Source organism: Vombatus ursinus, unplaced genomic scaffold (assembly GCF_900497805.2).
Source record: "Vombatus ursinus unplaced genomic scaffold, bare-nosed wombat genome assembly UNPS02014812.1, whole genome shotgun sequence".
In the NCBI taxonomy this organism is placed as follows: domain Eukaryota; kingdom Metazoa; phylum Chordata; class Mammalia; order Diprotodontia; family Vombatidae; genus Vombatus; species Vombatus ursinus.
The window spans coordinates 40,079,164-40,096,019 of record NW_020954590.1 but is presented as its reverse complement, the minus strand read 5'-3'; the positions used below and the strand labels follow the sequence as shown (position 1 = coordinate 40,096,019).

Here is a 16,856-nt window from a genome sequence, read left to right as displayed (position 1 = left end):
AGGGAGGAAGGGAGGAAGGAAGGAAGGAAGGAAGGAAGGAAGGAAGGAAGGAAGGAAGGAAGGAAGGAAGGAAGGAAGGAAGGAAGGAAGAAAGGAAGGAAGGAAGGAAGGAAGGAAGGAAGGAAGGAAAGGAGGGAGGGAAGGAAGGAGAGAGGGAGCAGTACAGGACGCCCCACAGTACGCCACAGCACAGCTTTGGTGCCGCTTTGGTGCCCTCCGGCCGGCTCGGCGGCAGCCCGGTCCTCCCTGCCGCCAGGGGGCGCCGTCTGCTCGCTCTCGCCGATTCCCCGTCTGGGCCGGTCCCCTCCCGCCGGCTCCCGCGGCTCCGCGGCCCGCCCCCCCCCCCCCGCGCCCCTCCCGCGGGTTCGTCCCCCTTCCTGCCCCTCCTCGTCCGGGATGTTGCTGCCGCTGCTGCGGAATAGCTGCTTCCCTTCTTCCTCTCCCGGCGGCGGCGGCGGCAGCGGCGGCGGCGGCGGCGGCGACGCGGGCTCAGGGAGCCGGCCGGTGGGGCAGCTGCTGCACGGAGCCCGCGGGGCGGCGGGGCCGGACGAGGCGGGGAACAACGAGCCAGGGGCCGATCCCCTGCGGCGGCGGCGGGAGGAGGAGGCGGCGGCGGGGCCGGAGGCCGGGGGCCGGGCCCGAGGGGCGCCTCCTCCGGGGAGCGGGCCGCGGACGGAGCGGGAGCCGTATGTGTCCATGGATCGGGGGGCCGCGCTGCAGAGGCGAGGCGGAGGCCTGAGCGGGGGCGTCTCGGCCGCCGGCTCCCCGGCGCTGTCGGGCGGCCAGGCCCGCCGGAGGAAGCAGCCGCCCCGGCCGGCCGACTTCAAGCTGCAGGTCATCATCATCGGCTCCCGGGGCGTGGGCAAGACCAGCCTGATGGAGCGTTTCACCGACGACACCTTCTGCGAGGCCTGCAAGTCCACCGTGGGTAAGCGGGGGGCAGCGGGGACCCGGGAGGGGCCGAGGAGGCCCTAGGAGAGGGGCCGGGGGAGAGGACGCGCAGATCCCCTGGAGGGGACCGGGAAGCCCTCCCCCTGGTCCATCGGAGGCCTGGGACCCCTCCCCCCACCCTCGACGGAAAGATGGGGACCCCGGCCCCCGCGGCCAGCCCCGAGCGCCCTCCCCCCTCTCATGTCCAGCCCCCCAGCCCTGGACTGCCAGGGGTCTCCGCTCTCCAGACAGCTCCTCCCCAGCAGACTTCTCCCCGGCCTCTGCTTGCCCCTTCCCCACGTCCCTGGTGTTGACCTCATTTGTCCAGGCGTCCTTGAGCCTTTCTGACAACTCTAGCCCGAATTGCCACTTAGGTTCAGCCCCACACAGAAAGTGGGTGCACCGAGCCGAGGAGCTTCTCGGCGAAACTTAAGGCTGCTTCCCACTCCGAGGCCCTGATTTTATTTTGGTTTATATTATCTTTGCTTAGGGCTATCTTTCTTATCAGCTTCCATATACACCTGCCACTTGGTTCTTTTATTTGTGTATGTTCATCCTTCTACAAAAATACCTCCCTTCTCTTCCTCTTCTCCAAATATAGAATTGATTTATTCCTTAGATACCTCTCATGATGACCTGTTTCTTTAGACCCTCTTTATTTGCCTGTTCTAAGGTCAGATAACTGAGTGATGCATTTGTTTGGGTTCAGCTGTCCTAAGCAGTAGCCAGCAGCTAGAGTCGTTATCTGTTGAAACTCCTGACAGTCTTATATTACTAAGGGGGGGTGGATGGGGGCAGTCACTTGATACTTCGGGGTGGGACTCAGACAGGCATGTTGTGAAATTGAAAGGAAAGATAACAGTCACCTGCTGGGGCACACTCAGTGGCTTGTATGGCCTTGACTAAATAAGTGACAAAGGTGTATCAAGTTTATCTCTAGCAAAATTTCCCCCTCAGATTTTGATTAAAAAAAGAAAACAGTTCTGTGAAAGGATGGTATGGTAAAACTGGGTGTCTACTCATGATGAGCTACTGATATGATGTACTGAAATTTAAAATGCTTTTTAAAACTCTCCAAGGAAATGGATGAAAATAGTAGGATAGGGCAAGTTTGTTAATAAACAGTATGTTAAAGTACGTATGATAAAATAAAAGACTAAACTTTGAATCCTGTTTCAGTAACAGTGAATTCTGATAATCCACTAACACTCAGGCAGACTTAGTACTTCTGTGTAATAATATACCAGATCAGAAAATAAAATTGCTTTGCCTCATAAAACTGAAACTGAAGGGAAAATTTATGAAGGAAGGCAAATTTATTTATAATAAGAATACACTGGACTTCATAGCATTTATATGTAGCTTAGTTCTGGAAAGAACCTTGGAGATTTAGGCCAACCCATCATTTTGTAGATGAAGAAACTACTTTGTTTTGTCCATTTATCAATAACTGTTTTTGTGAAAAATCCCATAAAGCTAAGCTGGATCTCATGGCTCCTAGGCTGATGTATATGTAACCTAAATAAAGGAAAGCTGAAAAGGGAGAGAACTTTATTACATGGTGCTAGACTGGAGGTTCTTTAGCACAAAAGGAAATCACCTTGAATCACAGGCAATTAGGGATTTCCTCAGGGAATGTCCAAGAAACAGTGAATATTCATTTTTAGATTTTAACTTTTAGTGGATAACCTTTGCAAATCCAATTTTGTAAGATTCTGAAAGTCCTAATTAATTAGCAAACTTTCCTTATTCCTTTTTTGTGACTTTATTTTGAAAGTTTATGAATTTTTTTAAATTCAGTACCTAATGTTGAAGGACAGAACCTGTAGATAATTTTTGATTATAAAGCTGTTCAGTGCTGAACATTGTTAGTACTGATTCTTCTAAGGGCATATTTACACAGATTTTTAAAATTTTAAATTGTAATCCAAAAAAATTCCATATTTTAAAAATCTGAATTTCTGGTTAAAAAATACACACACACACACACTCACACACGCACACACGCACACACTGAGATTTTCTTTTCCTTACTGCTGTTTTGAAGCAGTTGATTGTGGAAGTGTTTGATCTTCCCTCCCATTTCCTTTGTTTCCTTTCTAAGAGTTGCTCTTTTGGCACTTATTTGCTTAAAAGTCTGATTTACCTGGAAATATAAATAGCAGATTTTATGGTGAGAATGATAAAAAACATTATCTAATGAGTTTTATTCATTTTTTTTAGGTTAAGTAAACAATGACAAGTTTGCAGATTTATCTTTCTTAATTTTAAGGGTCATCTTTAAATACATAAAATAGCCACTATAATTGTATCCTTAAAGTTACATTTGTGTGCACTGGGATAAAGACAAAACATTAGTAAGTCATTGGATTCCACATTTAGGTCATTGAACTCTGATGCTACTGCTTTGTTACATTTGCCTGAGTTGGGGTTACCCAGAAGTATGACATTGTCTGATTAATTCAGGCCTACCATGACTTGGGTCCTGTGCTAAGTATACAAAAATATCTTAAGACACTTTGGCCTCAAGGGGCTCAAAAGCAGGAAAGCTAATATACTAGTTGTATCCAACAGACCAGTCCTATTGGAGGTCTGAGGGAAAGGTGAGAAGGACTACTTGTGGAAGAGGAGGGATTTGAACTGGGCTTTGCTGGAAGAGTTTGACTTACACAAAGAATGGAATTTGGTGTAAAGAAAGCATAATAAATCAGGACTCACTGCAAGTAGATCAGTTTGGCTATATTGTAAGGCTCCCATAGAAGAGTTGTTAGGTCAGACTGTAGTAGCATTTTGTATGTTAGAGTAAGGCATTGGGAGTTTATTGTGTGGGCATTGAGGAGTCATTAAACGTTTTTGAGCAATGGGATCTTCAAAATGGTATGTTAGGAAAGTTAGTAGCACTTGGAAGACCAATTAGGAAATTTACATTAATTCAGGGGGAAAATAGTGGGAATTGAAAAGAAGATACACATGAGAAAAATTTCAAAAGAATTACTAGTCAGTCAGTAAACATTTATTAAATGCCTACTATGGGACAGGCACTATGCTAAAGGATGAGGATGCAAAGAAAGATAAATGACAGTTTCTGCTCTCAAGGAGCTCACAGTTGAATGGCAGGGACAACATGAAAACAACTGTATAAACAGCTGTATACAGGATATATACCAGCTATATACAGGATAAATTGGAAATAATCAACAAAATGTAGGCACTAGAATTAAGGGAGGTTAGAAAAAGCTCCCAGTAGAACAGTAGTGTCACACTCAAATAGAAAAGGATCCCTGCCATCTGCATATCGATTTAGAAAACCAGAAATAAACATTATGCTGTATTTTTATTTTGTTAAACGTTTCCTAATTATTTTTACTTTGGTTCTGGCTTCACTTGGCAGTTTCTCTGCTAGTTGTGGTTGTGAGTTTGACACCTCTGCTGAAGAAGGTGGTATTTTAGCTGACTTGAAGGAAAACAGAAAAGCCAGGAATCTAAGGTGAGGAGGTAGGACATTCCAGGCATGAGGGACATCTCCTTAAAGTGGTAGAAGTTGGGAGTTGTAGTGTGTTGTTTAAGGACCAGCCAGGGGGCCAGTGTCATTTCGTGGCAGAGTAAAAAGAGGAGAGAATATAAAGTGTAAGAAGATTGGAAAGGGAGGGGGCAAGTTATGAAGGCTCTGAACACCAAGATTTTATATTGATCTTGGAGCCACTGGAGTTTATGGAATAAGCGGGTAACATGCCAGGACTTAAGTTGGACTAGATAAGCTCCACGGTTGACTTTAGGTTTTGAGAGTGGGTAACTGGGAGAATGACTGACAGAATAATAACTAATTTATATCAAGCTTTAAGTTTTGCAAAACACTTTTCATAACAACTCTGTGAGTTAGGTAGAAATAAGAGGTTGCAGAAGGTAGTGGATTTAAGGGGAAAGATAAGTTCGCATTTAGATATTTTTGATTGAATTAGCCATATACACATGCTAAGATAAACAATGATCTATCCCTTTCATTTGTGTGAGGAACTCAAATGTGGAAAATCTACCAAGACAGATTAGCAACTCATCTGTAACATAAATAATAACCTTAGAGAATTGGGGCCCCGAATTGCCCTTGATCATACCCCTCATATGTATAAGAGACTTGAATAGAGGTCTTTCTGACTCCAAGGCCAGCTGCCTATCAACTGTACCAAGGTGCCTTTCTTTCTAACTATTGGTAGGAAAAGAGTATATGGAATGATCATTCATTTAATAAGTATTTGTTAAGTGTTTGATATATTCCAGGCACTGGGAATACAAACACAAAAAAGAAATAGCCCTTGCCCTAAAGGAGTATGCGTTCTATTGACAGTCAGTAAACATTAAGTGCCTACTATGTGCCAGGCATTGATGGGGAAACTACATGAACTTAGATAAAGTCCCAGTTGAATGATGCAGACATACAGAGCATAGTCTTAAAATTTCAGGTCTAGAGAGATCAATTCCAATTGGAGTGGTCTGGGAAGTTTTTATGGAAAATTTTTTTAAGCTGAGGGTTAAAAGGCCATTGTGGCAGTGTAATTGTAAGTGGGAATAAATAATGGCAGAGTAGTGATAAGTGGAGATTAAGAGGAAATGATAAATACCTAAGAGTTAAGGGACCTTAAATGAATCCTTTTTAAGTCTCCTTATTTCCATTTCTGTTTATATAAAGGATATACCCAAAGTCATTGAAGTTTTGAGCTATTAAAGATTACTATTATAATACTGAAACTAAACTAAGACTTTGGATACACACTATATAATAGAAGTGATAGTTGCTGCATTTATCATCCTGACAGGAATGTTGTAAAGATCAATTTATTCCTGGAATTCCTTGGGGTATCACAGTATTTTATAGTTACCTAATGTGGATACATACATATTAAGACATTTATCTCAGTTAAGGCTAGTCTTGGAAATTTGATCCATGTCTGCTCCATCTGGCTTCACACAGAGGAAAGATTATTTCATGGATGGCAGATTATAATCCCCAATTTTACCACCATTCTTGTGAATGTTTGCTTTTGGTAACAAATGCAACTGGCCAAGAGTATGGATCCATTCTAGGGAAAATAACTCATAGTATATACCCTGCTACTGGTGGGTATATACTGGTGGTGAGTATTGGATGCCTTGTAATTAAAAAGAAACAGACTAAACCTATCAAAAGGAAAATATTAAACTGTCTCTAGAATAATTTGAACTTTCTTTACAAGATTATAGAAATACTTTTTTTGATTTTGAATGAGGTTAAGAAACCTTTTTTTGTATTTTTAAGTGAATAAAATATTGCCTGATACTGCTATTCAGTACAGGAGCTCATATTATAAAAACTCATATTGTGGGGGAAAAAAAGCTTAAATATATTAATTGATCTACGTAATAGTGATTGTCTTCATATAAGACATTTAAAGATAGGATTTTTAAATTAATAATAGTATTGGTTACTTAGTGAAATTTTACGTAGTACTTTTGACAGTTTAAAAAACGTTATATGGAAAGTGCAGTGCCAGCTTTTCAAATTTAAAATTAGACGTAGAAAAGACGATCAGCCTTGCAAAGGAACATGCTTTGACTACTGCCTTTCTTACATGCCTCTACTGTTCTTTCACCTGTCCTGTGAACTTTCCTGTGACTTTGGGTAGCCTGGTTAGGCCTCTACCTCATTCGATGAGTAGAAAGGATGCAACAGAAGCACCGTTCTGCCTTTTCAATTCCTATGTGTTATTGGCCTCTTTTGGTGTTTTTCAGCTTCCAAAGGGAAGTTTGTTCTATGGCTAGAAAAGTTCTCAAGAGCAGAAGCAGGTGGTCAAACTTTAGATGAAATAAACATGTCAATGATTGACCTAATGTCCATTTTATATTCATGCTAATTTTTTTTTGCCTTTAAAACTAAAAAAGACCAGTCTATTGCATGTACAATGAAGCAAATTTCACATATAAATTATTATGCATACTTACTGATTTTTTTTGATTGCTTACATCATGTATTGGAAAGAACACTGGATTTGGAGTCAGACCTGGATTTGAAGCCTGGCTGTGCTGTTTATTAGATGTGTTTCCTTCAACAATCCAGTTTATTTCTTTGAATCTCAATTTTCTTGTCTGTAAAATGATAAATCTTTTACAGGATTTTTGTGAGGATTTGTTTTTCAGTCATTTCAGTCATGTCTGACTCTTTGTGGCCCATTTGGGGTTTTCATTTTACAGATGAGGAAACTGAGGCAACCAGGGTCACATAGTTAATAAGTGTCTAAGGTCAGTTTTGAACTCATGAATGAGTCTTCCTGACTCCAGGCCTGACACTCTATCCACAGTGCGAACTAGCTATTGTGTGTGCTTTGGTCAATTGAGTCCTAAATATTTTATGTTTTTTAGGGTTATTTAGGGGTCTTAAAATTTAATTTAATTTTTTTCATTTAAGCATTGTTTTCTCTCACCTTCCACCTCTGGGGGAAAAAAAAGCCCTTATAACAGATTCCTCTATTGGCCATGTTAAAAAAATGTAGGTGTCATTCTGAATATTTAGTTTATCACCTCTCTGTCAGTGGGTAGGTCTCATTCATTATTTTTGGTACTCTGCAGTCATGTTTGATCATTATGTTGATCAGGGTTCATAAATCTTTCAAAGTTGCTCATTTTATAATGTGGTAATGGTATAAAATTGTTCTCCTGGTTTTGCTCACCTCACTCTTCATTAATTCAAACATACAGGTCTTCTCAGGTTTCTCTGAAATTATCCCCTTTTTCATTTCTGATAGCACAATAGTATTCCTCATATACCAGAATTTGAATAGCCATTTCCCAATTGATGGGCACTGCCTTAGTTTTCAGTTCCTTTCTAGTTGTGTGATTTTTTTAAATGAGATTTTTTCCATTCTGTATTTCCCTTCTGGATTTTCTTTTTGCTATATAGAAATGTTGATTTATTTTTTTTATTTTTTTATTTTTTGTTTTATTTTAGTATCTTGCAACGTTACTGAAACTATTGTTTCAGTTTCTTTTCTGATTCCCTAGAATATTTTAAAGAAGCCATTATGTCATCAGCAAATAGGGTAATCTTAGAATGACCTCTTAAATATGAATTGTGAATATGAATTATGTGTATTTTTTCTTGGGGAGAGGAGTCATTTAAAATGAGCTTTACCAGATAGCCTTCCAACAAGTAGAAGATTATTTCAAACTTTGCTTTAAAGTACCTAGGTAACAAACCAATTAAATCAACCCTCTTTTACTCTTTTTGTGTAATTTCTTCTGTGACTTAATTAAATGAATCTATAGAAAAAAAAAGTTCTCTAAGAAGTCTTTTAATTTTTGTCCAATATCCATTCAGGATATTGGACAAAAAGTGACCAGAATGGTCTTACCAAACATGTTGTATGAGGATTGATTGAAAGAGCTTTTGACACTGTTGATCACCCCCCTCTTCCTGCATACTTCTCTCTACTTTCATGACACTATTATCTCCCTGTGTATTTGTCTGGCCCATCCTTAGTTTCAGATCTCTAGCCTATTAAAATATGACTGTCTCCCAAGACTCTGGCCTGGGTCCTCTTTTTTTTTTATACCATTCCTTAGTGATTTCAGCTATCATAGTTTCCATTATTATCTCTGTAAAAATGAAGCGGAAATCTGTATACCCAGCCCGAATCTTTCTCCAGAGCTCCTGTCCTATGTCACTGTCTGCTGGACATATCCATGTGGCTATCCAGTGGGTACTTCAGAATCAGTCAAGAAATATTTATGAAGTGCCTACTATGTGTTGTGATAAGTGATAAATCAATTTATATCAAAAATAGAACTTATTTCCTCTCTCCAGCCCTATACAGACCCTCCTCTGAACTTCCATTTTTCTTTCAGGACAATATCATCTTTTCATTTGTCCAGATTTAAGACCTTTGAGTTATCTTTCAGGTTCCTTTCCTTCCCCTTTCTCCCCTACCCCCACAGTCCCTAGTACATAGGTCCTTATCACTTCTTACCTAGACAGTTTCAGTAACTTTTATGATTGCTGCTTCCTGTCTTTTATCCTATCCAATCTGCCCTTTGACATAGCTGCCAAATTAATATTCCTAAAGCACAGGTTTGAATGTGTTCTCAGTTTGCATCTGTGGTACCCTGTTGAGTCTAGGTTAAAGTACAACTATTTTACTTGGCATAAAATCATTCGTAGTATAACTCTAGCTTGCCTTTCCAGATTTATTTCACATTACTCTCCTTCACAAATTCTGTGTTCTAGCCAAATTTGCTTACCTGCCTATTTCCTGTATTCAGCATTCCATTTCATATCTCACCTCCCTGACTTGCATAACTTGTCCCCTTTGCCTGGAATTTATTCCCTTTTCATCTCTGCATGTGAGGATTCTGAGCTGTCTCAGGTGCCAACTCATAGGGAAATTAATACTTTTGTGTTTCTCCTAGCTAGTTATAGTGTATTTACTTATCTGTGTTAAGTGTTGTATCTGATTTTAAGAGCAAAAACTACTCTGGGTTTTTTGTTTTTGTGTCAGTTCCTAAAAAAAAAACCAAAAACGACCTTGCACATAGTATGTACTTAATGAATGCTGGTTGAATTGAATTTAATTAGAGAAAAGGTGTTGTCAAGTAAAAGGGGGATTAGACATTTTCTGCCTGGCCCTCTAGTGTAGAATTAGTTTTAACTGGAATTTACAAGGAAGTTTAAGTGGACTTCCTATAATTAAAACAGGTCTCAAACAGAATAGATTATTTTAGAAGTATTTAGGTCGAAGCTGGGTGGTCATTTTGGCATATGTTACTTATATTTGCTATGAGTCCTATGAAGCAGACATTAAATATAAAATAAGAATTAAGTATAAATCATTCTAGGTCATATTGTTTGGTAATAGCAACTTTGGCTTTAGGCTCTTTGTCATATCTACTGGGTTCAGCCCCTCTCTGAACAGATTTCTGTTTTGGAAACCATTAGGAGAGGTAATGCCTAAAGGATCTGGGGGTAGGGGTAGAAAAAATGAATGTGTACTGATAAGACTTCATGGTGGCCATAGGGTCCATACCTATCAGTCTCAACACATGATGTAGAAGCAATATAAGTGAGTCAGGGAAATAGGTATTTAGCTCTAATAGGTAACAGAACAAAAGAGAAAATCTAATTTCTTTGTTCTGAGAGTAACTAAGTTTTAGCTTTTCCTCCCCTTCCCCCGAAACCCAGGATAAGCATTTGATATTGGAGGGAAAATACAATCATTTATTTTTTTCTTGATCTTTATATGCGGTCTCCCAGCTCTTGTTCTGTCTGTTTAAAGAATGGGGGAAAGCTATCTATAATTTTTATTCAGAAAGCCCAGAACCTTGCAGTTCCACGTTGTTCCATCTAGGAATGTGTATAAAGATTATATTGCCAAGATGATGTAATATGGTGACTCAGGCAAATGTGAATTAGAAACTGCTGTTGCTTGGTTAACATTTGAGTTTTTATGTAGGCATATGTTATGAAATGTGTAATTGACTTTAATGAATTATACAAACTAATGTGCAAACTAATTGTAATAAAAACAAGATAAAATCACCTTTCAAAGAATGATATTTTGCATGTTACTAATTGTTCAGGTTTTTTTAAGTAGAATTAAAATCTATTTAAAACCTGGCCAACCACATTAAACATTTAATTTCTGTCTTGACTATTCACTGACTTTTTTTTTCTTTTTTTTTTGTTGTGAGGCATTTGGGGTTAAGTGACTTGCCCAGAGTCACACAGCTTGTGAGTGTTATGTATCTGTGGACGGATTTGAACTCAGGTCCTCCTGATTACAGAGCCAGTGCTCTATCCACTGTGCCACCTAGCTGCCCCCACAGACCTTTCTTAAGAAAGGTTTCATTATACTTTGAATTGACAAAATTTTTTCGAGATTCTCTTTCCCATACATCCTTTGCAGAATCTTAGATTTGCCCTTTGATTAAGCATTTGTTTATTTTTGTAAGGAAAACATATCTGACTTTTTGAAAACATTTATCAAACCAGACACTGTAAGTCAAAAATGCAGTACTTTGAAGAGACAAGTGTTATTACTATTTTATGAGGGACGTCCCTGGGTACACAGTGAAATCTAGGAGAGAGAGAGAGAGAGAGAGAGAAATATATATTTATTAGCTTGTAATTTGGTACTCTTTGCTTTTGGATATTACAGTCTTACTGGAGTAGTATGGGACTTTGCTACTAATTGGAACTCAGTGTGATTTAGTCCAAGACAGCATGCTGGACTAACATTTGGATAACTTAATTTATAATCTTGATTCTATTACTTTGATTTATTTGATTTTTTTTCTATTTGTTTGATTCTGTATGGCCTTGAGAAATGTCTTAGTTTCTGGTTTTCCATCCATATGTTATACTGAGGAAGATATTCCTGTTCCTTCACAGGAATAATATTTTATTTGACATTTTAATTGCTCTGTGATCTCATCCATGTACATACTCCTGCCAGTGCCTTTTCATCTTGTGCCACTCTTGTCAAGCCTCCACAAGCATTCTTCCAGTGCCCTGGGGGCCTTTTTTTATTTTTTACATTGCAATGGAGCATGTATTCTACCTATGGCTAATCTGCAGCTCTTCTGGAAGCTTCCAGTTCCAGTCTTATATCTCTCTGATGATATCTTATAAACTTACTTTTACATTGAAGTTATTGATTATTAAAATAAATATTGATTTAATTTGGAAGAAGCAGTGTATTTGCAGAAAAGAGTACTGACTTAAAAGTCAGAAAACCAGGGTTCAGACCCTGCCTCTGATGCTCATTATGCCTGTGTGTTCTGGGGAAAGTCACTAACCTATCCTGGAACCTCAGTTTTCTCTTCTGTAAATTAAAGAAATTGGACTAGATGGTCTTAGAGGTTGACAGGTTTACATCTCCAACCCTAAACTCTTCCTAAAATTTCCCTACCTCTTTATCCTCTGGCATAGACTTAAGTCCTTAAAATGCTTGATGTTCATGATGCTCATTTCACAAATGCTTATCATGAGTACTCCAAGATAACCAGGTGTCCAATGAAACATCATTTTTTGTGGCTTCTGGACATACAATAAAACCAATCTCTTCCTTACCTGTTATTGGCTTTCCAGGGAGCTCCTCCAAGCCAACTCTCATTTAGTAGCAGTTTTTCCCTATATAGTGCTAGTATAAAAAATATGACCCACTTCTTCAATTCACATTTAAAATGCTTGACAGCTAAGTTAATGTTCATAGCCAGCACAAAGACTTTGTCAGGTTTTGTTTATAGGTTTGTTTTTGTACTTTGTGTCCCTTTTTCCTGCCACTGTGTCACAGCCACTTCAGGGGTGAAAACTGGGGTGCACATCAATGAGGGCCATTTTCTTTGTTTTCTTTTGTCTTTGTTTTATGGGTTGCTTTGTCACCAAGTGGCCTTTCTGCTGGTGATGGGACTCTTCATACTTAGCTAGGATAGTTCTTAGAAAGCAGTCTGATGATGAGGCTGTACTTGAAGGCTTTCCAACATGGTAAACTGTGGCAGAACTTGCAGCGTCTTAACAACCCAGTATCATATCATACACCCCATGTGCTCAGAGCAAAATCTCTCTTCCTGAATCTATGCAAGTTAGGATAGTTTTTCCTTAAATGGTAGTGTTGACACCATCCTAAAGACTTGGTTGGCTCAGATGAATGGAAGGCCCAGGGTGTCAACATCACTTCTTGGTCACCTAAGAACAAAATAGCCATGAAGAACTCTAAGCAAGGGAGCTTTATTCAGCTATATCAATTGGAGGAGTTCTATCTTTATTGAATATCAACTTAGTACCTATCCTTTGTTGAATGACTTATGAATGTCTAATTTTGTTTCAGCATAGAACCAAAACTAACAGGAGTCTGGCCTGAGTCAGGACCCCCCCACAAAAAAACTGTAACAGATATTCTGTAAAGTAAGAAGGGAAGTATGTCACCTACATTTTACAGAGTAAAAATCCGAGCATCGCACATATAGCCAGTAAGTAGTAAAATAAGGACAAGAATTTTAGTTGCCTGACTCCTACTCCAGTTATTTTTTCCATTCTATTAGTAGTGTTACTGTTCCATACAAAAAACCAACATATTTATATATAACATTTCTGCGCACTAATTCTTCCTCTTATGACCTTTCCATTCTACAAAGAGAACAAATATAGTTTAGTGATACTTCTTAGAAATGATAGAAGTTAGGAAGAAAAAAAAACTTTAGCATACTTTTTCTGTAATTCTTCATACTTTTCTTACAGTTCATTGATTAAAAAGATATATCCTATAAATGATTCATTATAGTCTTAAAATCAGAGCATTCAGTCATTCTGAAATCATTCAAAATATCATGTCTGGAGAAGAATTGGCAAGTCCTCAGTTCCTTTGTGTTCTTAACAATCTCTCTTTTATTTAAAATGTATTCTGTTGAGGGCTTCTAGGTGGCGCAGTGGATGGAGTACCAGCCCTGAAGTCAGAAGGACCTGAGTTCAAATGTTGCCTCAAACCAACCACTTGACACTTACTAGCTGTGTGACCCTGAGCAAGTCACTTAACCCCAATTGCCTTTAAAAAAAATATATATATATAATATATATATATTTCTGTTAATTATCTGCTGACTCCTGTAGAAGATGTAAAATTTAGATAAGATTCCTGCCCTCATAGAGCTAATTACAAGTTTAAGAGAATATTATGCTTTAAAAAAAAAAAACCCAGCCCAACTCTAACACAGAATTAATACTTAAATGCATCAGAGGTATAAACTGAGGACTCACCAGTTCTTCTCCAGACATGATATTTTGAATGGTTTCAGAATGGCTGAATGCTTGGATTTTAAGATTTTAAGACCCTAGTTCAAATTCCACCTGACACTTACTAGCTCTTTGGTCCTGAGTAAGCAACTTAACCTCTTTAAACTTTAGTCAGGTGTCGAAGATAGAGCAACTGGGTTGATGATCAACTCAGATTGATTCTTGATGCATGAATATGTTTTTCTTATCCAAGATGGTTGTCTGATCTCTAAACATTTCATGTCCTAAAATAGATCACAGTCCATTATTAAGGTAAAAGGATGTGCCAGAACCAGCTTCAAACCCAGGCCCCCTTACTCCTTACATTCTTTCCCCCTCCAGGCTGATTCAGTGTCCATTCTTTTGTCTACTTTATTGCTATGTTTAATTTCATGTAACTTATTTTAGTCAATATAAAAGTTGATTTATAGTTTAAAGAAGTCAGTTGTTTTAAATTCCATATTGAATATCATAATATTAAGACAAGAGTGTTCTGTTTTTATTTAAATACATGAACCTATCACCATGAATGAGGCTCTGCAAAATATAAAGACTGATATAGTTCTGATTTTGCCGGTCTCAAAAGAAACTAGGAATTTTACATCATCTAATTAAAAAAAGGAAAAGTAGGTATTTCCAGGATGAACTCAGATATGAAAACGTAGAACCCTTAAAAGCCAATTGAGCCAACTACATCCTAAAAAGATACATGACTAAATGCTAATGTAAGAGATTTTAGGGTCATTGACTTTTCGTGTAACCTTAGTGGGTGTCAAATGTGCTCTAGTAATCAAACCAACTTTTCATTTCTTTCTATTAATTGCTACTAATTCATTTTCTTATTTATTCTTATCCTGGCTTCTAAGGCAGTGATAGTTCCTTATAAATTGATAGAAATGTACAATCTCTGTCCCATGAATTAGCTCCGAACCACCCCCTTCCCCCCCACCCCAGCCTTAGTTTATAAATAAACTAGACAAGTCTTTTTTTTTTCTTTTTTTCTATAAGCTTTCACTCATCTGGCTCTCATTTTCAAACCCTGGTCTCATAGATTTAGATAAACATAAATGTTATTGTCCATACAGTTTATACAGTAACAAATAACACAAAGACATAAATGTTTACAGTAGACTGACAGTGAAGAAAATTCACAGAGTCATTACTCTACTCTTCAAAAGCAGGAAAAAGAATGGAATATTCTCAGCAACATCAACTCCTTGAATTATAGAAAGTAATTCAGTTAGAATGGTAATTGTCTTCATAATGTCTCTTTACAAAATAATAGTTAAGTGCAGGTCACAGTGTCTCTTACAAACACAGATTGTAAACTAAGTTTCTCAGGAAAGAAGTTCTCTTCATCCTTTCTCTCAGTTCTTCAGTGGCTTCTCTGTGCCAAGACAACTAACCCACTCCAGAATGACAGTTAAAATGTTACTCTCCAAGATGCTATTCCTTCTTTTTTTTTTTTAAATGCTATTCCTTCTTAAAGACGTAGTCATAATATCCGAGTCTGTGTTAGAGGGAAGAAGGGAGGGTGACTAAGATGGGTTCCACCGCAGGAAGTTGGGAAGAACTAAAGTCAGTAAGGGGGTGGCTTAAGTTACAAGTGATTGAAGTGTAGATAAGTCTAAGACCAGGGGTGGAGAACCTGCAGCCTTGAGGTCACATGTGGCCCTCTAGGTCCTCAAGTGAGGCCCTTTGATTGAATCCAAACTTCACAGAACAAATCCCCATAATAGAAGAATTTGTTCTGTAAAACTTGGACTCAGTCAAAAGGCCACACCCCAGGACGTAGAAGGCCACATGTGGCCTTGAGGCCTCAGGTTCCCCATCTCTGTCTTAGATACAAAGTTTTGAAAGCAGAAACAGTGATCTTTCTAAAGAAGGGATTGTTTGAGACCTAGAAAGGAAAGCAGTATGTGCATAGAATAATAAACACATTTGTTCTGTAATCTGAGGGCCTAGATTCCAATCCTACCTCTTAAGCATGTGTTGGTGATGTCATTTAACTTCCCTGGGCTTCAGATTCTTCCTCTGTTTAAGAAAAAGTCTGTTGGATTTGATGCTTTGAGCTCTAAGTCCTTGATTCTTTGAGCTCTAAATCTACAATCCTGTGGTCCTCTGAGAGAATGAACCGAAATGGAGGAGAGGGCCATTAGAGGAAAAGGGACAAAGGAGAAGGAAGCAGAACTGCCTTGGTCACTTACAGATCTTCACTTGATTTTTTTTCTTTTATGCTTTTTTTTTAACTATTAAGGAATAACTTAAAACACCACAATATTTTTTAATCTAATGCTTTTTAAATATATTACCAACTTTATTAGCCCTTCCACAAAGGCAACATTATTATTGTACCCTTAAAAGGAAATAGAATCTCAGGGAAAATGACAATGAAACTCCCACTTTCTCAAAGATTCTTTTCTCTCTTAAAAATACAGTAATAGTGTCCATAGTTTACATGGGAAAGGTTATTGAAGCTGCTGTTAGATAAACATTAATTGGATCTTGTACAATGGAGAGAACATTGTTTCAAAGCCCAGTGATACAGGGTAGGGAGTGGTTTGAAATGGCAGCAGGCAGAGATGAAAAAATGTCCCTGTGGATAGTTATATGGAATGAAGTACTGCCTGAGTCTGGTGAGTCAGAGATAGGAGGTTGAGTCTAATAGGTCTGTCCTGGGGTAAATCCTGAAGTTGAATGGATTTCTTGGGGTTGGGTGGGGATAGATATGCTAGATTTTGGATATAGTGATTGACATTTATAGTTCTCTGTTTGGGGATTTTATTTTCATACTAAGTTTGTACTTATTTGTTTAATTGTCTGGGACTTCTCCTTTAAACTTCGGGAGAAGTATTTATAGTAAAGAAAATAAGACTAATGGACAGTGATTATTTTACCCACATTCTGCCAAGATGGACATATACTCAGCAATCAGCTAATTATGTGCTTATTGGGCCTGTTCTGTAAATGATTCTGGATGAAAAAGAAACTTTTTTTTCAGTCATGTAATTGTTTTTGACCAATCCACAATTGTTCTCTGCATTGATTGAATGCACACCTTGTGTATAACTGACACTGAGAGCAAAGTCTGTGTGTGTGTGTGTGTGTGTGTGTGTGTGTGTGTGTGTGTGTGTGT

The 16,856-nt window shown here is 38.7% G+C and overlaps 1 protein-coding gene across 1 annotated transcript in view; it reads left to right on the top strand.

The window, feature by feature from the left end:
• Positions 1–357: 357 nt before the first annotated feature.
• Positions 358–16,856, top strand: part of RAB12 (RAB12, member RAS oncogene family) — a 41,790-nt gene continuing 25,291 nt past the window's right edge. The window contains exon 1 of the mRNA XM_027876795.1: positions 358–928. Within this exon, the coding sequence (XP_027732596.1) occupies positions 397–928 (532 nt within the window). The 5' untranslated portion in view covers positions 358–396. The remainder of the gene's footprint in view (positions 929–16,856) is intronic.